The following is a 27,969-nucleotide window of genomic DNA, read 5'->3' as shown; positions in this document are numbered from 1 at the left end:
GTTCATATGCTGTTGTAAATCAAGATGTAGTTTAATCACAGCTTTATATTAAACTATTTGACTTGCACAGAAAAGTACCATAGTATAATCATTCTTGTTCTTCAGTAAATATATTTTCAGGATGAAAGCTAGTATTTGTTTTTTTTCCCCCTAAACAAATGCCCCCACAAACAAAGGTGCCAGAGTGATGCATAACCTATTCTAAAGCAATGATTGTGCCAATATAGTTAGTGTCTAGTTGGATGCCTTCAATTATTTGAGACTGTTCCGAGAGGCTCCTCGAGCTGAAGTCTTCATGCTGCGGGCTGATGATACACTTGATGATGGAGAAGCAGGAGGCAGATCAAGATCAAGGACTTTGACAGATGGTGAGGGTCCAGAGCTGGTCGAACTTCTGGAAGAAGTTGATCTGAAAAGTAAGTTTTAGTGAGTGTTGCCATAGCAACTTTAAGCCTCAAGAGGAACTGAGATATTTTAACTCCTTGTTAACAAACAGTTTATTTTGTAGATGCAGGGATGGGAATGTATATCTGTGTGTGTATATATAACAATGGAGGCATTGATAAACACTAAAAACCACCAGGCAAGCCTGAAGACTTGTTTTCCCACAGAAATCCTGTAGTGCAAGGGATTCTGGCTGTGTAAATATATATTAATGTGTGTGTGTGTGTGTTTATTTGGCGAGTACGTGATTTGTGAAATGTGTATTTTCTTTAGAATTCTTTACCTGACTGACAAAACCGAACTTCTTGACGAACCCCTTGAGCTTCCTGGAGTAGAACTACTCGTAGGTGTGTCTAAACCAGACTGAAATAAAACAAGGCATTTATGGATTTAAATAATGAGGTTGTAAATACTTGCTAACATAAGATTCTAACATCATTTTATGCAGGGGTTTCCTCTGTCTTCCGTGTATTTCAGAACATTGTTTCTTCACTACAAAACAATCTCTTTTACATGCTTCAAAATACGTTAACGATGGCCTCTACTCGCTAAAGTTCCTGCTACCCTCAAAATCTAGCATTTTGAATTTAGTCATAGCTGCTGAGCATTGCTATTCAGTAGGACACAAATCAGCCGTTCTCTCTAGTTATTTGATGTTGCAAGGCATTAAATGTTTGAAAAAATACCTGTTGAAAATACATCCGAAGAGCTCCAGCCAAGTCAGGATTTTGAGCCATTGTTTGCGCCAACATTTTGTTGATTGATCTGTTGAATTCTCGCAGGTCACGGACATCAATATCCTGCTCCTCTTGTGTTTCTCCTTTGGTTTTTTTAGCTAAACGGATTTCTTTTACCAGCTTAGAACACTAATAATTAAACATAGATTGGAGACAAGTTGTTTCAAGTTGCCTGGATTTATATCCACACCTAATGTAATTCTGCACTCATGTTCTAGATCCTCCATTTTTAATGAAACAAAGTAATCGGTGATACACTTACGGAAGCGATAGCCCCCTTTTTTAATGACACCAACTTTTGTATTGCTTTATTATGTACTGAATGACGTGGGAATTTTTTTTCCCCCTGTCTCCCTCCAACCACTGTTTTCAGTTACATACCAGACATATATGTTGGTATTACTGAGCAATCATGAACACTAACCTGTTTCATCACTCGGTCTAACTTGTGCTTTTGATCCTCCGTTTCTTTGTTAAGCTGTGTGATGTGAGGAAGCATTTCATTCACCCTCTCTTGGACAGATGATTCTTCTTTTATCATGTTATCAAATGTGTTTTTCATAATCTGGAATAAAGTACAACTTTCTTTAAAGATTATATAGAATCCTTTTTAAAAGCAGTCAGTTTTTATGGTGACCGCTACTTTTTTGTAACATCAAGACTAAAAGTGGCATTTTGGTGTTGTCAAAATGAATTTGTCAGGCACACCGATAAATTCATGGCCTTTACATGCTCCTCCACTTCGTGGCTGACTTGGTGCTGTTGCTAAAACACTTCCGCTTTCCAATAATACCACTCACAGCTGACTTTAGGTTGGCCCATGGGGTTTACACATCCCCATCAAGCTACTGCAATTTGGCCCTGTATAATAAACTGCTGGTTAGATTTATAGCCATTGTTTCCCCTTAATAAACATTTTTCACTCACTGCAGACTCCCTCTAGTAAATAATCCAATACCAAAGTTCTTTCTGTTTATTCCGGCTCTGCATCTTGGAAGCTGTAGTTTATCAACAGCTACGGGCATATATTGGGGACCTATGCTACTGTGTTTCATCATTTAAAAAAAAAAAAAAATTTCCACGTAAGTACTGTTTTAAAAATCTTACGGTTTGTCATGCAGTGTCCACAGTATGTTACTTCACCACATCTAACAAGTCACCTGCATGTCTTCCTGAAGCTCCCTAATTTGTCGTCTTTTGTATCGATATTTTTCTTCTGCAGCTTTTTTCTGTTCTTCAAGTTGAACTTTCTCTTCATACTCTTCACCTGAAATGACCCAAAGCATTGGTGATTATTAACATTCCTCTAGCAAACATTGACTTTAGTATTTAAATGAATAATAAATATTCATTTTCATCGACATCACTAATATATATTAGACTTGTGCATTCGCCATCGAACCCCCGAAGAAGAGGCCAGAACCCACAAATCATCCAAAATTTGTGGGTCCGCATTCACTCACATGCTAATTCTTGTTCACCCTTTCTCTCTCTCATGCTCAATGTTTCCCTACCTTCTCTGCTGACCATGTCCACTTCTGCCGATCACGTCCGCATCTTCCACATTTTCTTCTTCATCTTCTATCCTCTCCCTTCCCTTCTCTATTCTATTATTCAGTCTACAAACCTTAATCTGCTATTTTCTTTCTTTGTCCACATCTCCCGGCAGCAAATTCTGCCAAAATGGTGGTGATGTCCTCCCCAGTCCTCCAATTGGGGAAGTGGATGTCACTGCAAGTGCTTCCATATTGCCCTCAGGTTACACAAGGGCAAAATGACGGCACTGGCAGTGAGGCCCTCCCCCCTGACTGGAGGATCGGGGGGATGTCGTCTCAGCGCCGCCATTTTGCCAGAAGTTGCCGATGAGTTATGTTCGCGGAGATACGGACGAAGAAAGAAGATACCAAATGAATGATTGAAGATAGAATATAGAAAAAAGGGAGAAGATAGAAAAGATGTGGAGGAAGATGCAGAAGTGCTTGGCAGAGAAAGTAGGGAAACATTTAGAGAGTGAATTAGAATGAGAGTGTGAGAGTGAATGTGGGCACCGGATTTCATTCCGAATCAAAAATGCCCCTTAATTTTCGTCCGAAACTAGGGCAGGGAACGAAGTTTGTTGCCCGGAAACGAATGGGCCAAAAATAGCCAAAAAAATTGTCTGGATGTTTTTTGGCCATTTGCACGTCTGATATATATATGCATGTATATATATGTATATATATATATATATATATAGGACATATAAGTTAGTGCTGCTAATATTCTACTTTAACCCTACTGTTATAATAAGACATTCAATATCTTTGAATTCTGAGGTACTCATAGACCTACTTGATTCAGTGACTTTATTAAATGATTTTCTGTAGGAGTTGTTGCAACCATTAATAACATGAAGAGTATTTTCTAATGCTGCAATTTCCTTTTCAGCTTTTCTTATTTTGGCATCCAGATCATCCCCTGTACGCTGCAATTCTTCCTTTTCTTGTGCAGCCTAGAAGAAAATAAATGTAATTAGTATAATGCTTTTGCGTAACTCCTCTAAATAAAGGTATTGCCCCATTATTCATTACGACACACAAACCATCTATTATTTGACATCTACAGCAAAAAGTCTCAATATCAATCCTAAGTTCTGCTACAAAAAAAAGGCGCCCATTCAAGTCATGTTTAAATATCCATCTGTGAAATAACATGATGTTTTACAACACCAGTGTATTTATGTTGCTGTCCTACCCCTACAGTTGCTGTCCATTCTACCGATTGCGGGTATATTATTTCCCATCCTGGCGCTCCGCTTGCAATGAGGCACCGCACCAGCTATGGCGATGTAGGCTGCACTGGTTCAGCACATTCCTTCATAGTGTAAAAGGGTTGGTTTAGGAGATAAGAGATCTCCCTCATAACTGGCCTACGGACCTGCGGCTCACCAGAAAACCTCATGGCCCAACTGCGTGATCTGCACCCATCTTTGTGCCACCTAGACTTTGCCGGCCTCAGCTAGAATTTGCCACTGATTCTACTTATTTTATACCATAATTTCAGATACAGAAGATTTCCAGATAATGAAAACAGGGCTGATTCATTTAGTGGTGAAAATTAAAAAGCCCTAAACTTTTCTAGTAGTGATCTATCATAATATGAGACTATGAGACTACAGAGAATAACTACTACATATTTCTTTATTCAAGCAGATTTCACAAATTAACAAAGGAGATAAAGCATGTTGTCCTACATGATGATTTATTACCGCTGTTTGGAGGTGTGCTTTTTTTCTCTTCCATATTGACAACGAATGTGTATACAATTATTATATGCAACCAGATATATCTACAGGTGTTAGTAAAATTATCAATAAATCCATTTAATTAGCAAAACAATAGCTCAATTAATGAACCTACTTCTTAACTGCATCATAAAAAAAAAAAAAAAATCAAACATTTTTTTTTTTTTTTTAAGCATGAACCAAATTTTCAAGTTTTTTTAAGGTTTGGCAAGTGCTACCAATAAATAGTATCTGGAAAATCAATTTAAAACAAGAATACTAATTAATTTTCATGTACAATTTTATTCTGACCGTTTTATGACTGCTCTATTAATTTACCTTAATTATGTAGTATGCCTGGGATTTCTCCTCCTCTCCCTCCGGAGGCATCATTGCAATGGTAAGGATTTCAAATCTCTTCCTCATTTTGTCCACTTTTGCAAGCCTATCGTGAAGCTCGGAACTAGATGGTACAGAGACATTTTTTATTAACTTGCTGATTTTTTGCAAAAAAGTCTTACACTAGACAATCTCTGACACCTATATTAATCACCAAAAGAGTGATTAGAGTAGACAGGAGTGAACTGCTAGTACAGCAATAAAAAGTGCACCTTATGTTTTGTCGTTCTTGATCCATGAATCTGATCTCCGATTTAAGCATCTCTTTATGGATCGTAATCTCCTCCGTCCGTTCTTTCATGGCAGTGTGTAACTGCAATCTGCGTTTTTCCAATGAGAATACATCATCTGCTTTACTGTACAGCATATCTCTCAGTCTCTTAATTTCCAGTTTTAGGATATTGTCTTCAACCATTAACTCCTATAATTACAAAACAAACACAAAATGAAATTGATTGTTAAAAATTAATCAGAGGAGGTAACTGAGGTTTTGTAACTTGATTAAATTGAATATAACTCAGAAAATAACACTTACAGACACTGCTGAAATATTTTTTGAAGAGTAATGACTTGCCATTAACTGTTTTTAAGTAATTTCAAAAGCGTCTCCAACATGAATTACCTGCTTTGATGTTTTGATCTTTTTTAGTGCTTTCTCTGACATTGTATTGTAGAGTTTAAGTTCTTCCATTTTACTGATGAGATCTCCCTTCTGCTGTCCGGTTTTCTCAAGTTCTCTTTTGATATTCCGAACATCTCCCTGTTAAGGAAACAATTTATATGAGATTCCAACTTACGGATACTAATACTTTGATTTTGTATGATAAGGCTCACAGGCAACTCTGTCTGTTTCACTGTGAGTGCACGATTCTTTCACATGCATGTGTGTCTAAACCAGAAAGTCACTTTCGACACAGATGTCAGCAGATGCGACGTAATTCCAAGAAGCAGATGCAGAATTCCTTCCGCTTAATTTTCTCTCTTTTACTAAAACCCTACCTGTAGTTTCTTGTGCTGCACGTTCAATAGATTAAGAGCAGCTTTGCGCTCCTCATAGGCTTTGGTGAGTTCAGACACTTTGACCTCCAATGCGTGCTTTTCATCAGTGTTGACCTCTCCTCTTAAGCGTGACAGCCTGCGCTCCAATTGCTGGATCTGAAAATCCTGTACAAGAAAACACACAGTTATCAACTAGATTGTATACTTATTATGTTTATTCCAAACAATAGCTGCAGTTAATCTATTTTATTTGCTGAAACAATGGCTGTATGTCTCCTATTGTATATTCACCAGAACACGGTCTCTATGCCTCCCATTATATTAAGTCAAATAATGGCTGTAGGCCTCACACTATATTTACCAAAGGCTGCAGGTCTCCACGATACTTACCCAAACAGTGGCTGTAGGTCTCCCATTATATTTATCAAAACAAAGGCTGTATGATTACCCAAAAGACAGATATTTCTGTCCACTATTGTTCTAAGCTACCGGTATTTAACGTCCAGCTATTGTTTGAAATATAACTGTCAGCACAGTGCACGGCTTCATGATAGGTATAAAGCATTGTACATGACTTGTGTATCCACAGGCGTTTTACCTGATTGTAAATAATCCCCTGCTGTTTCACTGCATGCAGGTCAAGCTTCTGTAGTTCACCGTTAAGATTCTTCAGTGACACCTGGCCTCCATTCATTTCCGCCATGATATTTTTTTCTTTTGACTTGACTTCATGTAGCTCCTGAGATTTCTTGAAATGCATCTCTCTTATGTGTTTTAACTGGACTTCAAACTCCTGGAGACACAGATTATGATAGTATGTTGTATTTCTAAACAGTTTGCTTCTGTTTTGTGCATTGCTATTTTAGTAGTGTTGTAGTTTACCACTTGACACCAAATGAGTAATTTGTCTATTTTGTTATTGTATACACCCCATATAATACAAAATTGCATACCTTAAGAGTTCCTTCGTGCTCCCTAAGCATCTCTTCCATGCGTAATGCTCTCTCCTCCAGACTTAATGCGGATTCAGTCACAAACTTCAGTTTTTGGGAGAGTCCGTCATTATATTCTTTTGCCAAACTGTATCTGCAAAACAAATAAAAAAATCTGTAAATCCAACCTCCAATTGTATTTAAATGAGAATCTACCATTAGTTTTGTTTCAATCAGAAAGTGCAGTAGAATCTTAAAGATGTTGACAAAGATAATACAATATAATTAGAGCTTGGAAGTCCTTTAACAAGAATATGCACTTCAGTGGTGTTTAGAAAAAAAGTTTAATGTAATAAAACAAAAGATGATTCACATTGAACCTTTATAAAAAAAATATAATAAAGCATACTATATCGATTCATATAAGTAAAATATCTAATGATAAATGGTTACCTGGTTTGTTTGTTCTGGACATCCTTCTTCAGATTGGTAACTTGTGTTCTCATAATCTCTAAATCCGTGGCGGTCCTGTCAACTGTTACTTTGAGTGTGTCCAGCTGTGAAAACATAATAAATGACAAAACTATTGTAAAGAAACTACTTTCTACTACTATCCAAGCACTTCTCTTCTCCTCACTTCAATTCTCAAGCAAGATTAAATAAAAATGCATTTTTCTTAACCAAAATAACAAGTGCATGAGCACAAGGATGTCAGACTAGGCAAAGTAGACATAACCTGACATGGACCTCTGTTGGAAAATGTATGTGTAACATCAGCAGCACAAATTATCTTGGAGATGAAAATAGTTTTTTCATTATTATTTAAGTTTCACACCGCCCTGGCCAGACTTTTTTTTTATTCATTTTTTTCCCCTTTCAGTCTCAATCTCACTTCCAGTATTACATTCATTTTTCAATATCCACACCACGTGGCCTTCTTGTCTCTTTTATTGTCCTTTTCACTCTCCCTGCACATATATCAAGTGCCACACAGATTAACTGTAAGCAATTGTCCATTGGAGTGAAACACCATTTATGAAAAATTGTGCTCTGAATATATGGTCTGCTAATGTGTATGAAGATTAATTTACCTCATCTTTTAATTGATTTTGGAGAGATTCCTGTTCCTGATAGTCCAGACGGAGTTTAGCTGCTTGCCTTTCTGAGCTGGAAATCTTCTTTTCATATTCCTTGTTATTATCAATTTCACTCTTTAAAAACTGCATTTTCTCCTTGATTACGCTTTCTCGGCTCCTCAGATCTTGTTTGACCTGGGCTAGTAGCTGATGAAAATATGGATTTGAAGCAAACATTAAATACACATATTATTCATATATTTAAAATATACATATTCATCTTTAAAAATGTTCCCTTTAATTAAATAGTCTGCAAACCAAATATCGTGATGTAAAAAAGGAAAAATAAGAAGTATTTTATTTGATAAAAAACCCTTAATTTCTAATTGACATTAAAATATTAAAAATAATATTAATTATCTTCAAAATAGAACCATAACCAGTGTTGTGTTATTTATTTGGCTCTAGACGGACGAATACGGTGTGGGGCTTATCGCATGGTGCAGCTACGACCATTTCAAATGGTCAAAAAGGACATGTTGTTTTAGGGAGTGTGGTTTAGGCATTAATAGGTGACAGGGATAAATCATGTTTTTTTTAATGTAATTTTGAAATATATTGTCAGCTATTTCTGTAATTGATTGAAGCCCTTTGAAGAAATTTTACTAACTGAATTTATAAACCCATTTTCTGCTATTTCTAGACACTTCACAGTGACCTTTATGGGCCTTTAATTCACATCAGGGGAGGAGGGGGATAGAGAGATTTGGACTCTAATACCTAATGGGCCTCATACAGAGAGACACTTAGAAGGTACGCTATGGATCATCAGTTGATTCAAAGAATTCAGAGTTAGTTTTGCAATTAAGCAACACATTCTGTGATAATAATACAGACAAGTAAAAAAAATATTCAATCACAGACAAATTTAGATGATCTACCATTCTATTGCTTATGGGGTTAGATTATATTTTATTACCGTTGATGTTAGTTATATTTTACATGCCTTGCCAAACATAAAATCAAAATATTTTAGTTCTAACCAATGCACAGTGATCAATTTCTTTATCCCTTTTCTGCATCTGATCAATGGTGCTTTCCCATTGCTGGATCAGCTGTTGCCTTTCTGAATGAGCTTTCCGGAAATCCTCAGCTGTCTTCTCCAGTTCAATCTGCAAAAGAAACCAGTCTGTAAGTTGACTCCGCAAACCTCCAATGGCCGGAATTCAGTTACTTGCTACATGTTTATCCAAGGTAATAAAAGCAAATCATGCAAACATGATCTTATAACCATATCCATTAATGAACTGTTCTTGCAGATCGGGCCGCTCCATTAGTGGCTGTGGTAATAAGACGACTTCTCAAATTTTGCAACCCAGCCATTTGTCATGAAGGTAAAATGTGCCTCAGAAGTAAAAGTAGCCTAAAGAACTTCTTGTTTCATCTGACAATATAGGGATAGAAGCCTTGTGCCATTTAAATTGTACAAAACATGGCGTTACGGACAGGATTCACTACAGAGAAAAGGTCTAGGTTTTATTGACATAGGAAAGTATAATCTCTTTGCCCGCAAAGGTTTTAAGTCTGATAATTATTGCATAGTTCCCTATTAACAATGGCTAATGAGAATAGTTTAGATGTGTGAGCTGTTAACTACAAAACTAAACCAAAAGAAAAGCATAACAACTGTGTCTGCTGTGCATGCAGAAATTATTAGCGATCATGGCTCCCAACCTTGCATTCCTGTTCACAATACCAAAAACTTCTCTGAAGTCCCAAAAGTGTTACATTACTATTAACCTGCTACTTGATCGGTCATGGAGGGGCTGATTAGCTTAACAGCAATTAACTGCATGCAAATTTTGCCTGGCATGGCAATTCAAGAAAATCTGAATCAACTTTGAAAAAAAAACATTTTATAAAAACTACACAATGTGATATTTGAGGCTATTGTTCTTTCCGAAGTAGTGCTATGCAATAAATAAATCCCTTGTAATATTTCCTATGTACATATTTAAGCCCTGAGGGCTGCACTATTAAATCGAAGCACAAGAAGACTCTGCAATATACCGTAATTATACAACTCTATCTATCTATCTATCTATCTATCTATCTATCTATCTATCTATCTATCTATCTATCTATCCTTGTGTACATACCTGTGCAGTGATAGTTTCTGTAAGTTCATTGTCCAGTAGTTTGCGCTTTTGGTTTGCTTCCATTGTCATCCGTTCAATCTGCAGTGACAGCTCCTACAGAGACAAAACACATTTTTTGGCACAACTGTCTGCTATAAAAATAAGTCTTCAAGAAGAATTCTTTTTAAGAAAATCAATTTCTTTACTTACTTTGATTTTTCCATCATCCTTTTGGGTGTATTTTTGGAGAGCAACTGAATCTTCATCTTTGCGTGAGGATTCTTCTAGCCAGGCTTCCAGTGCCTGCTGGTCCCAGCTGAGCTGACGTTTAAGGTTTTCCAGCTTTTGCGTGGCTTTAAAAATATTATTCTAAAACATTTATGAAATTGAAACAACGTTAATGAAATCTCTTCAACTCACCATAGCGAGAGATTGGAGACTTTTTAAAACAATTTAAAAGGTCTGTTTTTGTTTTTTCGAGTCTCATTATTACACTGAAATGCTAAACTGTCAAAATAAGAACAATTTCCAAAATGAGGAGCTCATGCAACCCTCAACAGGGACATAAGTATAAAGAGTGCAAAATATCCCTACAAAAAAATGCTATCATAAGAAGCCATAGTTTGTGTTGTTGGCCCAACTGCTGTTTGTAAGGTGTATTGTAAGAGGCTGGTGGAGACAGAAAAATGCCTTCCAGCAGAGGAGGTAGTGGGCAATGCATTGAGGAATTGAAGCATACATGGGACTGGCATAAAGGTATCTAGAGCAGAAGATAATGTCAAATACCAAGTAACGAATATGTGAGCCAAATGGCTCTTACCTGCCACTGTGTTCTATGTTCCTATTACAGGGTGTGCAACTGATTAGTGCCCCCTAGGCCCAGTTGTCTTAATTACTCTGCACCACATCCCTCTCATTTGTGGCCAGAAAGATTAACTAATCAAATGCATATCCCTGCACCTTTAGCAACTGCTAGAGAGAGCCCCAACCTCTTGCTTCATTTCCCCTAATTACTACCCCGATCCTCCAACCTCCTCTAGTTATGTAGGACAACAAGACACAGGAGCGTGAACCAGCTGCACCTCTCTGATCCATGCCCCAAAACCTTGACTAGATGATCCTTAGTCTGTAAGGAAATGTTAACCCTGAAGCCATCTAAATTGCCAGACTACATAAAAAAGTAAATCATGTACATGATCTTTGGAGAAACAGTACATCCTTTGTTCAGCTGTACAGTTAATTTCATTATTTACAGGCTAAGGTATTAAAATAGCTTTTATGCTTTCATACCGTGGTTGATAGCTTTCCATTATAATATAGAAATTAAATCCAAAGGTTATTACTCGGAAAGCTCTTCTCTCACAATCCTGTCACCTTGAACATACAATTATGCATAACGACAAATGGAATATATATGTAAAGCTTACTTCTTGGTTATTTTTCTTTTCTCTCAAGGACACAAGCTCATTTTCAAGTCTCTGAATTTCTTGTTTGAGACGTCCAATCTCCCTTTCAGACAGCGCTTTAAAGTGTTCTTCGCTTTCTGTTTCTTTCTCTCTTGCCCTGCAAAGAGACTGTAAGAAGCGGGTATCAGCTCTCTTCTATTACAATTTTTATTTCTGATAAAAAAAAACAAAAAACATTCATATTCATATTGAGTATAACAATGATCTAATGATCAATGATCATGAAATAAAAAGAGCTTTATGACGCTTTAACATTTGCACTTTTCGCTTCCAAACTTGATTGATATGTTAGAAGTTTACCTGAGTATAGTTTAACTCTTGCTTGACATTTTTCAGATGTTCAGCCATAGCTTGAATTCGGTCTTCAAATTCTTTTAGCTGGTTTGATAAGCTCGTCTTCTCCTTTTCTTTTCTTAACATCTGTCACAAATGCAAATGGCAGACAGAAACTAATTAACACATCGCATTGACTAACAGTACGGTTGTTCGGGCAATCTACCTTTCCAACCACTCAAAACAATTGCTTTGGAAATCCTGGCATCCAGTGTATCAAATTAGTTGAGGCTTCTCCCAAGCCAGACACTGGATGATAGGTATCGTAATTAAAAGTGTTCTGTGCTGTCCCACCAATACAGAATGCGTATTAATGCACTAATGTAAACTACCTTAATATGCATTATTCAACCTATTAAAAAAGAAAAATAAAGTCAATTACTGGTATAAGAAGCTGCAGCACAACACCCCCTTCCATGGTCATGTTTTAGAACCACTGATTGGCTGCTTAAGGCAGCCAACCTGTGGCAGGAATGTGATCCCACTGATGGCCCACAGAGGCCATGGAGCTGGCTGGTTGTGTCTAAACCGCATGGACGCAGAAGATGAGTTTGGTGCATATGGGGGGGATTCCTAAATGACTGGAGGGTCCCTGTACTGTCATCAGGTCTTCCATTATTACTCTGCTGCTATTCTAATTCTACCCATTAGAACCCTTTCTCTTAGCCTGTCACATAATGTATGTACACCACCCAGCCAAATTAAAAATGGGCTATAATAGCAGCACATCCACAAACACGGCCCGAGAAGAGATGGGACATCGGGGTCCACTGCACCAGTGATCAATTGTTACTATGCATTCGATTAATAAAACAACATAGGCAGTGCAAGAGATAGGAAAAGGCTGCCAAGCAACCGAATCATCGGTAATGGGTAAGATGAGGCAGGCTTATTAACGTGTAACGGGTGCAGCCGCTCACCTCGTCCTCCAGCGCTTTATTCTCCGAGTTTGCCACTGGGATCGCAAAGCCGTCGGCCCAGTTAAGTTCGGCGAGCACCTCTCGACTCATGTTTACCGGGGACCCGGGCGGCACGGTATAAAATAAACCGAATCTGTGGCTGTGATAGCGACCGATGCTCCAGGCCTTTTCTTCTCCTCGTAGAGCTCCTGTTGTTATAGGCGCCCTTAGCAACCGGTTCGGTTACCAGGAAGTGCCGCGTGTCCGGGGCTCTGAGCAGCAGCTCTGCTCTCTGTCAACACCTCAACCCTGGCTTCGCTGAAGTTACATTATTAGCGATATTTAACGTTTAATTTATATAGATATAGTCCTAAAGATTGAAGAAGGATGTGCTTAGGTATAACTTAATCAAATACCTTCATGGAAGGGTAAAGTCTATACTGGCTCCCCTCCAACAAGTTTGTTTTAGTTTAATATTAGTATCTAGATACGTTCTATGTCAAGTCTTAATTAATTATGAATTATGTTTTACTGATACCTCATTACGTTCGGTATGTAAAATTCGCTTTCCCTTGAAGAGATTGGTAAATCACCTGGATTCAAGCAGTGATTTCAACTGTGTTGAACCAATGACGAAATCACCACATGGGATGCTAAGATATAATTAAAGCACGACAGAATAAAAATTAACACCAGGTTGCATGACCCTGCCAACTTACCCTTTCATCCTATTATCGAGTAAAAACCCTGTCATTTAGGGTCAAACACTAACTCCAGGTATGCTAACAGGGAATATCAGATGTTTGTTCTATGTCCAGCAGTAAGAAAAAAATCCCTGGGGCAATAAGGACCTGTGTATATTGGTATGAATATCCATATTACAAAGTATACCGGCAGTCAGCACCTCTGGGTAGATACATTGATGTTTAACAAGGTTTGATCAACATAAACGTAACTGGTTGATACTGCTGGCATCTATTCAGTGGAAGTGCTGCATGCAGAAAATGTACTTAAGTATGCTTCCTGATTGCACTTCCTGCACGTTTCAGTAGATACAGGTAGGGGACATAAGTCTTATTTTCACCCGTAAGTAAAGAAGTAAAGAAAGTGTTCCCTTTAATATAGATAAAGTCTGAATATACAGTATTTTAATTTTGCATAATGATGATACTGTCTAATACATGGCGCTTACAGGGCTAGGTTTCTTTTGGAGAACGCCTGATGGACAGGCTTTGGGCTTCTATATTATGTCGAAATCTTACCATTTGCACCAGAGTGCACTAACATAGAGGAATGCTGACAGCATTTAATTTTGACTAGGTACCAAAACCAAAAACATTGCAGAACACATAAGCATAATATACTTTTAAGCTAATACTTTCACATACCATTGGGATTATATATCTTGGTATGCTATGTATTTGTACATATATTATGCTTGGGTGCCGTCGGAAAATTTGTGTTTGGTTTTTTTTTGTTTGTTTTCAGGGGAACAATTTTCTTTGTATTTGACAAAACTAGTACGACTTTCAGAAATCCCACTCGTTCGACCGATTGCCATGGAAACAAGAAATAAACACAGAAGAAGTTGAACAGGGAATTTAAGACCAACAGAAACATGGCCAAAATTAGCTTAGAGTTAAGGGTTAGAGTTAGGGTTAAGGTTAAGGATAGTAGTGGACAGGTTAAATAATCTTAATTTAATTAAATTAATGATCTTAATTCAATCAAAACTTTATATAGAGTCTTAGAGACTGTGAGAAATGGCAGGCTAAGGCTCACCAAGTCTCACACAGAAGAATCTCATGCTGTAAAATGCTCAGATGCAGCACAGCAGTGTCACATTAAGCAGTCACAGTGAAATGAACGGATTCCCTGCCTGCTCTGCTCTTATATAGGCTATCTTCATTACTATTCTTTTTTTCGACAAGCTCTCAGCATGATGTAACAAGAGTGAGCTGATTGGACAAACGAAGATCAGCTCACTCAATGTCCCTCCTTTTAGTGCAGGCAAAATGGAGAGATTCTCCTCCTCTCAGGTGACGGAACGAACAAAGATTTTGGTATCGCGCACATTGGTTTTTCATTTCTTTCGTCCAATGTTGTATTCATTGGTTCATTATTCGGATTAATGGATGAAACGGTACAATTTGACACGAAAACGCATTTGTACGAAAACTAATCCGCAAGTCTAACCAACAAGAATACACTGACCAGCCAGGAATATTTCATAAGGGTACTTGTGTCCAGTAGTGAGCATACCTGGGAACTTTCTGGATGAGCTGGCTCCAAGACGGCTTTAGCTTTTAACCCTTTAATGATCCATCGTGCAGATTCTATGTAGAGAATCATCAAACATGGTAACCAAATGGCTCTTATACCGGTTCTCGTGGAAAAACTGATATTAACTGAGTCACCTGCAGTCAAGCAGGGATATTAACCATAACATACTGGTAGCAAAAGTACCAATTAGAAGTCTTAGACATGATCACATCCGTGTTTCAAACAGAAAGCCACCTTAAGCTAAGATGCTTAAATGCCAATGCCAATGGAAATTGGTGCCCCTTGAAAGCTATTAGGCAGTGACGTAGTCATCAAATAGGTGCTACACTGGCACACAGAGGTCTCCTGGTAATTCCCTCTCTCTCAATGTCCCCCTACTTCTTTGTCCCCTTCTCGTTTGCTGCAGCTCTGCTTCTTCTCTTGCCTCTTCAAAGTCTTCATTCTTCGTTCACTTCTCCATCTCTGTTGACCATCTCTGTTGACCTTGCCGAGTGGACAGTCTCCCCCCTTTTGGAGGGTGTGTGCGAAGGCTGCTCCCTTTTGAGGAAAAGCTCTGTGAGGCCTGGTCAGCAGAGCTGATACCAGGGAGAATCGGATGAAGAAAGAAGAAGAGGCTGCAAAAAAGGAGACAGGGACACAGAAGCAGTTAGTGGAGAAGGTAGGAAGTGTAGGTGTTTTTACATTTAAAAGTGTGGAGGGGACAGGGGGAGCCAAATGTACGATCTTCCCCAGGTGCCAAATACTTAAGTTATGCCCCTACTTTTAAGTTCCATTGCTAGGAGTTGATGTCATGATTTAGCAAGGATACGTTAATTTATATTAAAGCGAAGGTCAATATACAGTGAATTAAAGGATTTGTGATCTGGATAAAAAGATACATGAAAATCCTAATACACTAAGTACGGGCACTGGGAAAACCAAGAAAAAAATAAAAGCAGCATGATAATTGGGCTTAATGAGAGGTAAATAGAACAATGGGTAGTATAATTAACATATATCTTTTTTTATAAAAAAAATAAATATGTGGTTATTGAAAACTACATGAGGCAATGGGCATGAATGCTTATATCCAGTAGATGGTGCCAGAACACTTTTGATATGAATATGTATATATATATATATATATATATATATATTTATTTATGTATATGTAATAATAGTTTTGCAAGTATATATAATCCATGGTAATACATGTTTTATTATTTACTATATTTTTCCAGCATAAAATTACATTTACTGCCTTATTTCGAGGATACATTTAAAATAGGGGGTAATCTGTAATTAATGCAATCTTCTCAAAGCAAGCAAATGTCTTCAACAGTCAAAATTGTTGCTTACTAAATAATAAAATCCTGTCGTTAAACATGCTAGGCATTACTTTTTGAGCTAGTTATGGTATGTATTAAACCCCATGGCTATTTGCTATATGGTACATCTGAATATTATGAGACTACAATTCGACTTTAACATATAGAAATGTAATGTTATTGTTCTAAATTAGAACACCATGCAATCAATTTAGTCAACAGCATTTAGTTTAGCACAATAAGGTTACTGTAACCCTCATCCCCAGTAACTATTTGTTATGTACTTATGTGAAATTGTGTTATTTATTCTAGTGTATCCAAAAACACTGCAGTCACTGCTGTCACTATAAATGCACAGTAATTAAAAAAAAGAAGGCCCAGATTTTAATACCAACATATATCAATAATTTCACTTTCTTTTATAAAAAATGTCTTATAAAGGCTTCATACAAAAGATATGTGTTTTTATCCTTTCTCTGTTTTTTGATGGTTCACACTTTTGTACATATACAATCAAATATGGGTAATATAAAACGTGTTTTAATTAAGCTGTACAACTAAGTTACATATGAAAATGAATAAACTGCATCATGAACCTTGTTGCAGAGTCATTTTTGTCAAGTATTTTTCTAAGTATTGTTTAACATTTAGACATTAAACTCTGGAGTGACTAGGTATTTGCCTGGAATGAAAAATCATTCAAATGAACCTATCATATATGAGAACTCCAGAGAAAATTCTATTCCTTTCTAAAACCGTTGACGAAAATCAAATACTTTGACCTGCTGCTTATATAGTAGAGAAAAGTATGTATTGTGGCTTTAAATTTCTACCTATGTAATACCGTTAAATCCAACTATATTAAAAGCTGTTCAATACAATTTGTACATCTGGGTCTCTCAAAATAGTGAACTCAAATAATGGGCACAGGATTGTGCTCCTTAAACTGAGGGCATTATGTGGGCAGAGATAAAATTCAAATTCAACATTTTATGCTCATCTAATTTTTAATGTAATTTAAAATTTTCCTAATAGCTAGGGATTTAAAAAAAATATTATTCATAGACCTTGACACATTACATATTCTATCGTACTATACATTGTTATATAAAATATATACTTTTCAATGCAAGTAAAATCTTAGGTTTTTTTAATGATTTTTTAAATTTATCATAACCACTTAACACAATACTCAACATTTAGTCCACTAAAAACTGTAATTCCCATTTTTATAGTACACCTAAATCAATACAAAGATTATCTACCAAATATTTATCTGGCCATATCATTTTTTATTTCATTTTATTTATATTTCTTTCTTACTTATGTACTATTTATTAAAAAAAAAGGAAAGATAAAGACCCAGGAAAATTCGGACAAGTCACATTTAGTTCTGTATATTTTAGGAAGATAATATCTCTCTATTTCACTTGGACGGGCTGCTCCGATCTCTTTGGCTCAGTCGAGCTTCGTTGCCTTTCAGATTGGATATACTCAAAACACAATGGGAGGAGGAGAGGTGCAGAAAAGTGGAAAATCAAATGATATACACATAAAACAGGGATCATTCCTTAAAAGACAGGGACCCTGATCAAAAACTCCTTTACATCCCATCGTGGAAAGTAATGCCTAATTATGTGCGTTAACCAATGATTTTGGCCATCATCCACACCAGCTTTTTATGCACAAGGCTCATCAACACATTATAAAATGAATGAACCTTAAATATTCATGGGAAATAACAACCATATAATATGTTCATCTTTGGAAGCACCTAAAGCTAAAAGTCTATTCACAAATCAGTATGGTGTAGAGAAGTAAACGTGGCTAGTACTGCAAATGAACATCAAGAAACATCAAGATATGCATTGGATAGAATTGGCTGCAGATGCAGAAAAAAAGGTGAGAAAAGAAACTTTTCCTTCATATAATTTTGATCTCCCATTGCATCCTCCCAGTTACACACATCACAAAAAAGCCATTAAAGTTTTTAAACACTGTTCTGAACCAGAAAACAGGGGATTAAATTAGTATTATTTGCACAAAGGCAAATTACTTTAAATTTTGCTGTTATTTTTCCTTTGTTCCAGATACATAAAAGCATGTTTTCTCCCTTTTGCTAACATACTCCTGTCTAGGCAGAGTGAAGTACATGACAATTGAGTAAAATCCATTATCAAATAGATATAACAGCCTTTTCAACATGTTTTCACTTGAATATGTTCCTTGTTTGAACAATGACATTAAAAGCAATATAGAATCCCAACAAACAAGGTACAGAAGGTTTTCAGAGTCCTGTGAATACCCATGCAGGATTTAGTCATTAAAACATTGTAACATCCATGCGATGTAATGAGACATATTTGTTTAATGTCATTTAAATCAACAAACCTCTGAGAAAACGTTAATTTGTAGCATATTAGATAATAGTTTTGTTCGTAGTCAAAAAAGTTTGCAGTTGACCTTCATTCTCCAAATCAGTGTAATTCAAATATTGTTAGACTGTATCTCCTATTGCTCTCGGCCAGAACTGTGACCAGTCAGGGCTGGCCCAAGACATAATGCCGCCTGGGGCGAAGTTTAAAATGCCACCCCCATTCCTCTGCCGCCCCCCGTTATCTACCCTTACTCTCCCTCCTTATTATCTACCCTTACTCCCCCCCCCCTTTGTACTTACCTTTCAGCAGTCCTGCGGCGAGTCTCCCTGCTCGGTCTCGGTGCCGGCTTGTAATGCTGAGTGCCGGAAATGACGTCATCTTCCGGCGCTCAGCATTACAAGCCGGCACCGAGACCGAGCTAGAGGGCTCGCAGAGGAGAGAAAGGGGCGCTGAGCGGGTACTGACAACTTGGTAAGCAAAAACCACTCGGCGTCCTCTCTTTCTTCCGCTTTAAAAAAAAATAAAAAAATAAAAGGGCTTGGGGCCCCTTCAATAGTGCCGCCTGCAGCAATTGCCCCACTCTGCTCCATTGTAGGGCCGGCCCTGTGTGACCTCACAATTAGTATATGCTATCTAATAGTCATAAATACAAATAGCTATATATCAATGCTCATGTTTGTCAATAATAATTGTAAAATTAATTTATATATTTTAAAACACTTGAATATTAGGGTAACTATAGATTACAAAATGGCAAGGGCTATTCTGTAATCTTAGCAGATGTTCCGCAGTCCCTGGGGAGACAATTTTCCAGAAAGTACAAGAATATATATTTTTTGGAATGTATAGAATGCTTGTTGGCATCCTGTGACATCATTCCCATGACAGGTGAAAGGAAGATAAGTGACCAGTGAAATCTGATGCACACTGAGTAACAAATATTGTTAGGGTTAGGAAGTTGTTTCTAATAAAGTACTTTACACAGTTGTGGGGATATGGTTTGAGTTACTAAAATAGATCTAGATGTTGGTTGCATGTCTGCCAAGCTGCCTTTTACTCTTTAGCCAATTTAAAAACAACTTCTTGAATTAAATAAGCAAAGTATTCATCTGGCTATGGATCCCAATGAGAAGGCTTCCCTATAAATCCTCATATAACCCAATTTACTATTCAGCAAGCAAGAAGGAAGTTTATTTTTTTATAACACCATAATACCCCCTTTTGATATAATACCAGTGATACCTATAAACAATTCTTCATTATTACCCATTTTAAGCCAGACGTGCAGTGCTTCCATAGAAGTAAAGAAATGTTATCAGTGTTATCAGTTATCACCTTTCAAATAGGGGGACCCCTGGAGTCTTCAAGGTGAATGAGGACTGGCTACTGGCCAGTCAATTGGATGGGGCTAGTGATAAAAATAAAAAATGTCAGGATCCCAGATTGTATCGGGTGGCTCCATAGCAACTCGGGCTTTCAGCAGTACCAGCCTTATGGCCAAAGGACCAGGCTAAAACATTTACCTTTAAAAACAAAGAAGAAACATTTCCAGAGTTGTGAGGGTGACCACCTGGTCATTCTACCATGTGACAACAAATGAAACATTATGATTTTATTGCAGCCCTGTAATACACAGTACGTTTGTATTTCCAATGGGAAAGTGGCCGTTCTATGCCACTCAAGCAGTTAAAGATTTAATAATAACAGCTAATTTTTTTTTGTAAGCGAAAAAAAACAAAAATGAACAAGAAAGCATTTTCTTAAAAACACAAACCCAGCTTCTCACCACCAACAAAACTTAACGGTACATAGACAGGAAAAAAAATCACAACAGAAATACATGCAGTGTGCACAGTATTAAAAAAAAATTACAAGAGCTCAATGTGCTAAACTTCACAGCAGTACACGTTGCACTGAATGGGCTCATTACATGCTTCAAGACCTTTCTGTAATGTCAAAGGCACTTTATAACTAGCTCAACATACAAGAAATGCAGATAGTAAAATTCATTGCAAGGCTGAAAGGAGTGTGTTGAAAGCAAGAGCAAATTCAGACTCAAGCACCGTAAATGGCTGTGTGGGTTTCCTCCATGCCGCACTGCAGCGAGCAGATAAAATGCGGTACAATACGACAGCCAAAGCTGAGTGTCAGTTGGGCTTTTTTTTCTATACTTCATATTTAGCAGGCCTAATGCATGTGGATGTATAGTGAGAAAAATAGGTTCTGTAAACAAATATTAAAAAGGTATAAGAATGGTTATTGGAAATTATATAAGGCAGGGTACGATAATAGTGTTTGATAAAGCCATCGGTGGACACTAATTAATGAGGTTAGGTGTTTCAGACACACCCTTTGCTAGCTCCATAGAGACACATTGGCAGTTGAATGGGTCACACTTAACTGACTTTAGATGTGGTACTGTCATAGGGTGCCAAATTTGCCACAAGTCAGTTCATGAGATTTCTGCCCAGCTAGATCTGCCCTGGCCCACTGTAAGCACTATTATCATGAAGTGAAGGTGTCAAGGAGTAATAACAGCTCAGCCACAAAGAGAATGGAAAGTGCAGGGTTTGGGCCCCTTACTTCCAGTGAAGGCTAATGTTAATTCTACAGCATGTAAAGAGATCTTAGACAATTGTTTACTTTCAACTTTGTGGAACCAATTTTTGAAAGACACTTTCCTATTCTAATATGACTGTGCCCCTGTGCACAAAGCAAGTCCCATTGGTGTGGATCAACGCATGGCCTGCATACAGCCCTTGCCTTAACTCGATTGAACAACTTAATTATGCTGATTGTGATCCAGGCATTCTCGTCCAACATTCTCGTCCAACATCAGTGCCTGATCTCAGAAATTCCCTTTTTTGCTGAATGCGCACATATTGTATACAATCACAGCAGTGCAGAATAGGAAGAGGTAAAAATGTTTTCACAAATAAATATGTTAATAGCTTATTCTGTGAGTGAAATGATGCTGTCTGCAATACAAAATCTCTAGCTAGTTGAGATACATTATAAATTAATATATGGTATTTATCACCAATACAATTAGCTAAAATATATTCCTCTTGTGAAGATAGATGTTGGAGATGTAAGGATGAGAAGGGATATTAAGTACATCTTCGGTGGCACTGTATTACGATCAGACCTTTGTGGAATATGATAAATAAGTGTGAAACTTCCAATAAAACCTGAAACAATATTACTAGATCTAAATTGGTCTCCAAATAAGTAAAATCCAATCCATTTTGGCTATCCGATGTTGCAGCAAAAATTATGATTACAAGAAACTGTAAAAATGATCAAAATATCCATTTTAAATATTACATTTTAAACATCAGCTATTAGATCAGCTGCAAAAGGAAAGAGGCATTAGAAGATCTAAGATGTCAATAAATTACATACAAAATTGGGATAGATGGATTGATCTTCAAAATTGAGACATAATTCAGAATGTAATTAGACCAGTTGAAAATTCAGACAATCTTTTACATTATTAATTTGGAAATAGCTTGACGAGAGACCTCCAGTTGGCTGCAATGTAATGTTTTGTATTGTAAAAGTATTGGGGGTTTTTTGTATACCCCTAATCTTTCAGAGATATGATACCCAAAGCTTAATGTTTTGATGAAGAGTTTTGCATGTCAAAACTTATTTTTCTTAATATATATATATATATATATATAATATGTAGGTTGAAACATAATCATTAACTGAAAGAGAAACAGCTGTGTAGGAGGAATTAAACTAGGTGAGGAACAGGCAAAGTAACTTAAGTTAAGGTTGCTGAAGACCGTTTAATGTCAAAACTCATGCACCATGGCAAGATTGAGCATAGCAACAAGACACATGGTAGTTTTACTGCATCAGCAAGGTCTCTTCCAGGGAGAAATTTCAAGACAGATAAGGGTTTTCAGATGTTCTGTCCAAGCACAAACCTACAAGCAATGTTGAGGACCATAGATGCAATGGTTGGCCAAAGAAACCTAGTGCAGCACATAAAATACACATCATGATTACTTCCCTTTGCAATTGGAAAATACCCGGCAGAGCCATCAGCTCAGCATTGGTAAAAAACATTAGGACTCCTATCTACTGTTCAGAGAAGTCTGGTCAGAAGCGTTCTTTGTGAACGATTTGCTGTGAAAAAGCCATGCCTCTGAAAACACAGGAACTGTGGATCATAAAAATGGCAGCTCTGGATTGATGAGTCAAAATTTGGAATATTTGGCTATAGCAGAAGGCATTTATGGTGGTTGGATAGTGGTAGAAGAATGAAGCAAGCAACAGTGAATCATATACTGTATATATATATATATATATATATATATTTGTCAATCGTGTTATATTAAAAACAAAATATGCTGTACAGCTGATCATTACATGCTAAACAATACTGCCAGTGTATTAACTCAAAAAGAAGTATCCTGAATACAAAAGTCACTCTGCATAAACGATATGTAAATTGCTGTACAATAAAAAAAAGAAAAATACCAGTTCTCACATTTCAAGGTTCTTGAGTAAACTTTCTCAATTCTCTGGCTGCTGCACGCTATTGTACAGAGTGCTTTGTCAAGACCATGCAATGAAAGACATAAGAATAACAATAGAATACATAAAATATCTGATTCCGTTTTGAAAGGGGTTTTAACTGTGATTTTCTCCTGAAAATGAACTGCATGATCACCGAATACCATCATTATTTCTCTATCGTCTGTGCAAACTCATCCTTTTTTTCAACATAATATGTATGAAGTTTTTTTGTAAAATATTAAATTATCATTGCTGAAAAATAAATGGATTGGGTCACATAGCTCTGATGGAAGATGGAGCAAACCAAGTGAAATTATTATGAATTTGGTACAAATGAGACAGTGACTACAACGTCCACAGAATTAGGTTTTCTGTATGTTAAAATGTTACGATTCTTGAAACCTCAATATATTTCCCAGTAATGTTTTCGCAAAGCATCTGCTGAATGTTAAAATGGTAGTTAATATGATTTGCCTAAATTCTACATTCTGATGAGTTAAAGAATTTATTTACTGTAAAACGCAAAACATATTACAAGACAAATCAGTCGGAAGCTGTTCTATCCAGCAAAACATTATTGCATATGAAAAGTGACTTATATATTCCTCATTATGTTGTGCTGTCTACCTTTTGGACACATAGGCCAAAGGTTCATTCGATGAAATTGGAACCTACTTTTAATGTTTTCAGTTTTTAAATTTTTTTTTGGTTAACCGCCGAACAAAATTACAACACAGAAAAACTCTCTACAGTGATACAAAATCATATATTTCTTTTTGTAATAACGGTGGAGGAAAAAAAGTCATGGCAGGACACCAGCTGGACCAAGGTCAAGATTACAGCCCAGAAGATACATAAGATCCTCACAAGTGTCCTTCGAAAAATTAAAGTGGGAATTCTGGGATTTCCTAGGACCAAGAAAAAGTCTGTGTACTGTAAATATGGCTAAGCGTTAAAAATAAATATTGCTGGGTTAAATAGACTATTTAAAAAAATTATATTATTGGTTTAAATAGACTATTTTATAATACATGACGTGATATTGATTTAGTTGCTCAGCAGCATGCTTCAATTTGTATACTGTGAAGAAGTAAACCACAAATTTTGCATATAATTAAAGTTATTGTAAGCAGATATTGATAACATCTAATTAAAGTGTTCTGTAATCAACATAACATATAATAGCAATAATAATAGAAATTCTACTGCTTACATTGTATGCATTCTAAATTAAATAATACACCAAACCGTGTTATTGTATGTATCTCAAACATTCTTTCATGATTTATCTTAACTTTTGATGTTGCTTGATCTAAAGAATCGTAAAAAAAATATTTGCACAGCATTTAAAGACATTTTTTTATTATATGTATTGAAAGTGATCATGACTGTATGCAAGTCGTGTCCCTTTCTATCCTTTGAGCTCTTTGTGAAAGTTGTTCTAACTTACTCTTTGTATAAACAAGGAAGGACTGTCTACAAACTTTGTATGACGTTATTCTTGTGAAATATGTCTACTTTGAATAATCCAGGCTGGTTTTTAAGCATATAAAATCTTAACTACTCATTTAGAAGCATGTCTTCCATCAAACTGTCACCTACTCGCTATATTTTTAGTATCATTAAATGCATAAGATATTGTGAAGGTCACAGAGGGACACTTTTCTGCTATATGATAAGTTAACTGAAGTGTTCGTATGGGTTATCTCACCGACTTGTTTTTATGGCTTACAATAGCAAATTGGTTTATGAACAAAATGTCCAAGTGAGGACTTCAAAATGTTCACGGCTGAATAAGTCTCACGTGGCAGCATTTTTAATATAGAGAATAATATTAAAACAGACTTGATAGGATTGTACAAGACTGAGAGAGAATGCCCACAATTATTACCATCCTGTAGAAGATATTGTCATACACAAAGCATAGTAGATACATTGAATACATTTCCAGTGGATGCGGTAAAGTTAAACTGAATGAAGGAATTCAGAAATGTCAAGCATGTGTGTTAAATAAGAATAGAATATCACAAATGGTCAAAGTAGATAGGCATCTCTGTTCTAAAAGTACAGTAAAAATCCTAATTTTCTAAAGAATACTATTAGCAGTTTTCTGCAGCATCCCAGATGATACATACTGGAAAGGATTAAATCCAGGATTTAAGTATGCCACAAGTATTTTAACATAAATTCCCCCAAAGATTGCAATGGGAACATGGTAATAATGTAATTATTCATAACGCATCAACATATCCAGCATTACATCATATTTACAGACTTTATGTTTGTTTTGTACAGGAGGCTTTATTTTAAACAGAAATAAACTCAATCATGTATGTGATTTCCCATTATTTCGCAGAACAATGGAAAATATTGCCCTCTGTTGTCCAACTTGCCTGCCGAGTCCCAGGAGAGAGCAACTAGTAAGCGAATGGCTGTTAGCAACCAATGACCTATGTATACAATTATCATATAATCATATGTAAAACTAACACCATATTTATCAATATTAAAATAGTACTTATTATGAAATTTTAATTAGTAACAAGAAATCAAACAAAAAAAATTCACCCGGAGCAATGCGTATGTTCACGATAGGATTTTTAATGAGCTTTAATTATGCCTTAATAAATGTGTATATATACACTATATGGACAAATGTACTGGGACACCTGTCATTCTAAATACATAGACATTTATATGTTGTTGATCCCCCCAGGAGTGTTTTGCCAATTTATCCAATAGAGCATTTGTGAGGTCAGGCACTGATGTTGGACAGGAAGGCCTGGCTCGCCATAGCATAGCATTGTCCAAAATGTCTTGGTGTGCTGAAAGGAACATACCAAGACATTTTAGACAATGCTATGCTTCCAACTTTGTGGGAACAGTTTAGGGAAGGTTTTTTTCTATTCCAGCATGGCTGTGCCCCAGTGCACAAAGCAAAGTCCATAAAGACATGGTTGGGTGTGGAAGAGCTTGACTGGCCGGTACAGAGTCCTGACCTCAATCCCATCAAACACCTTTAGGATGAACTGGGATGGAGATTGTGTATAAGGCATTCTGAATCAACAGGCAAAAATTCCCATAGAAACACTCCACAATCTTGTGGAAAGCCTTCCCAGAAGAGTGGAGTCTGTTATCGTTGCAAAGGGGGACCAACTTCAAATGAATGTCTGTGTATTTAGAACGCAATGTCATAAAAGTCCATGTAGGTGTAATGATCAGGTGTCCCAATACTTGTGTCCAAATAATTTAAGGCAGGCATGAAAAAAAGACCCCATAATTGTTCTGCAGCATGACAACAATCCAAAACATACAGCCAAAGGCATTGAGGACTATCTTCCGTGTAAAGAAGGTCCTGAAAGTGATGGTACCCCCCCCCACATAGCTATGATCTAAACATCATGGAATCAAACATCAATCTGCAAATTGATGCTGTTTTGACAAAGGTTGGTCATACCAGATATTTATTTGATTTAGATTTTTCTTCTGTTCACTCACTTTGCATTTTGTTAAATGATAAACTATTAACATTTTCTATTTTTTAAAGCATTCTTACATGGTACTGTATATATATATATATATATATATATATATATATATATCAATAATATTAATAAAGACATCGTTTTATAATTTATCTTTAATCATTTAAGTAATAGGATTTTCTTTGGATGATAGATCAAAAGAAATTTCATCTTAAACTGACCACAGTTCTTCTAACAATAGACTACATTTCAAGGCTCCGAGGGCTTGAAGTTCTCAGGGAATAAAATAATCCCCAAATTTAGAACGAAGAGGTCAGGTGGATTATTCACACATAGTGCAGGAGCAACCTTAAAATGGCACGTCAAATCCAATTAAATATTTCATGCCGGCAGAAGCCCTTAACACTCTATAGCATTTGTGGTTTCATCAGGAAGTCAAATATGCAAACATATAGTCCTGTCAAAAAATGTATATATGTATTTTTTTTTTTTTTTACTAATCTTATAATTGTGTGAAGTTGGCCCTTTAACGCTGAATAGTAGAATTGGGAACATGGTAGAAAATATTAGAATTCAAATGAACCAATAAATATATATTAATACATATCAGCGGGACTCTCGAGTATTCCATTAAAATAGCAAACTAGAAAGGATTTAGATTAATTTGGTAAGAAGGCAGGTCAGAGCATTTACAACAGTGGTATAGAAATGTATAGAGATGCAAAATTATTTCAAGAGAGCGGAATTTGTACAAAATGCTGACTCTGTCTGTCACAGCCGTGCCTTGGCTAAATCCAGTGGAGAGATAGGAGGTTTTTCTAATTTGCTTTCCCTCCATTTTAATAATAGCTGTGCATAAGTAATTTATGAAAGGCCAACCAGGCAGTGGGCAACAGAAAATTAAACTCATTTTTATCTGAAAGCAGGTGGATTTCTATATATCATTAACATGCATAGAATTTTCACAATGTTATTTCTCATACTGATGGAATGTAACCAAATAATATGAGTTTTTTTGCTTATGCACAAGTGAAATTTTTAGATAAAAGTGCCTGCCCCAATGGCAATTTTCTGCAAAACGAAAACTAATTCGCAGAATCTTCTTATTACAGGAAAGACTCATTTGGCTTGCATTGGAGACCGACATAAGTGACTTTCGGATTTTACTAACAGATTAGATGAGATGGGAAGACTCCTGTAATATCATTAGGAAATGGAACAGCCCAAGAAGTATCGGAGCAACCGGTCTAAGCAAACCGTTATCATCGAAGAGGTTTTTTTTTTTTCCTCAACATTGG

The 27,969-nt window shown here is 36.5% G+C and overlaps 1 protein-coding gene across 1 annotated transcript; it reads right to left on the bottom strand.

The window, feature by feature from the left end:
• Positions 1-25: 25 nt before the first annotated feature.
• CCDC39 (coiled-coil domain containing 39) lies at positions 26-12,908 on the bottom strand. Its single transcript, XM_053460200.1, has 20 exons — positions 12,707-12,908; positions 11,754-11,873; positions 11,415-11,561; positions 10,198-10,356; positions 10,009-10,101; positions 8,893-9,021; positions 7,865-8,056; positions 7,227-7,330; positions 6,795-6,927; positions 6,440-6,634; positions 5,842-6,006; positions 5,465-5,602; positions 5,055-5,263; positions 4,783-4,906; positions 3,513-3,672; positions 2,342-2,448; positions 1,606-1,746; positions 1,131-1,310; positions 728-807; positions 26-409 (listed from the first exon to the last, which is right to left on the bottom strand). Exons 1-20 carry the CDS (start codon positions 12,794-12,796, stop codon positions 253-255), a joined length of 2,823 nt encoding a protein of 940 aa, XP_053316175.1. The 5' UTR covers positions 12,797-12,908; the 3' UTR covers positions 26-252.
• Positions 12,909-27,969: the final 15,061 nt, after the last annotated feature.

This window comes from Spea bombifrons, chromosome 3, assembly GCF_027358695.1.
Source record: "Spea bombifrons isolate aSpeBom1 chromosome 3, aSpeBom1.2.pri, whole genome shotgun sequence".
Classification (NCBI taxonomy): Eukaryota; Metazoa; Chordata; class Amphibia; order Anura; family Pelobatidae; genus Spea; species Spea bombifrons.
This window is presented reverse-complemented; position numbering and strand designations above follow the sequence as displayed.

Bases quoted from the DNA above. Each gene is read 5' to 3' on its own strand.
- CCDC39 (XM_053460200.1), bottom strand. From the start codon at position 12,796: ATGAGTCGAGAGGTGCTCGCCGAACTTAACTGGGCCGACGGCTTTGCG. The intron at 5,603-5,841 runs GTAGGGTTTTAG...TTTCCTTAACAG, and splicing joins TGCAGCACAAGAAACTACAG to GGAGATGTTCGGAATATCAA. The intron at 808-1,130 runs GTATTTTTTCAA...GTTTTATTTCAG, and splicing joins TTCGGATGTATTTTCAACAG to TCTGGTTTAGACACACCTAC.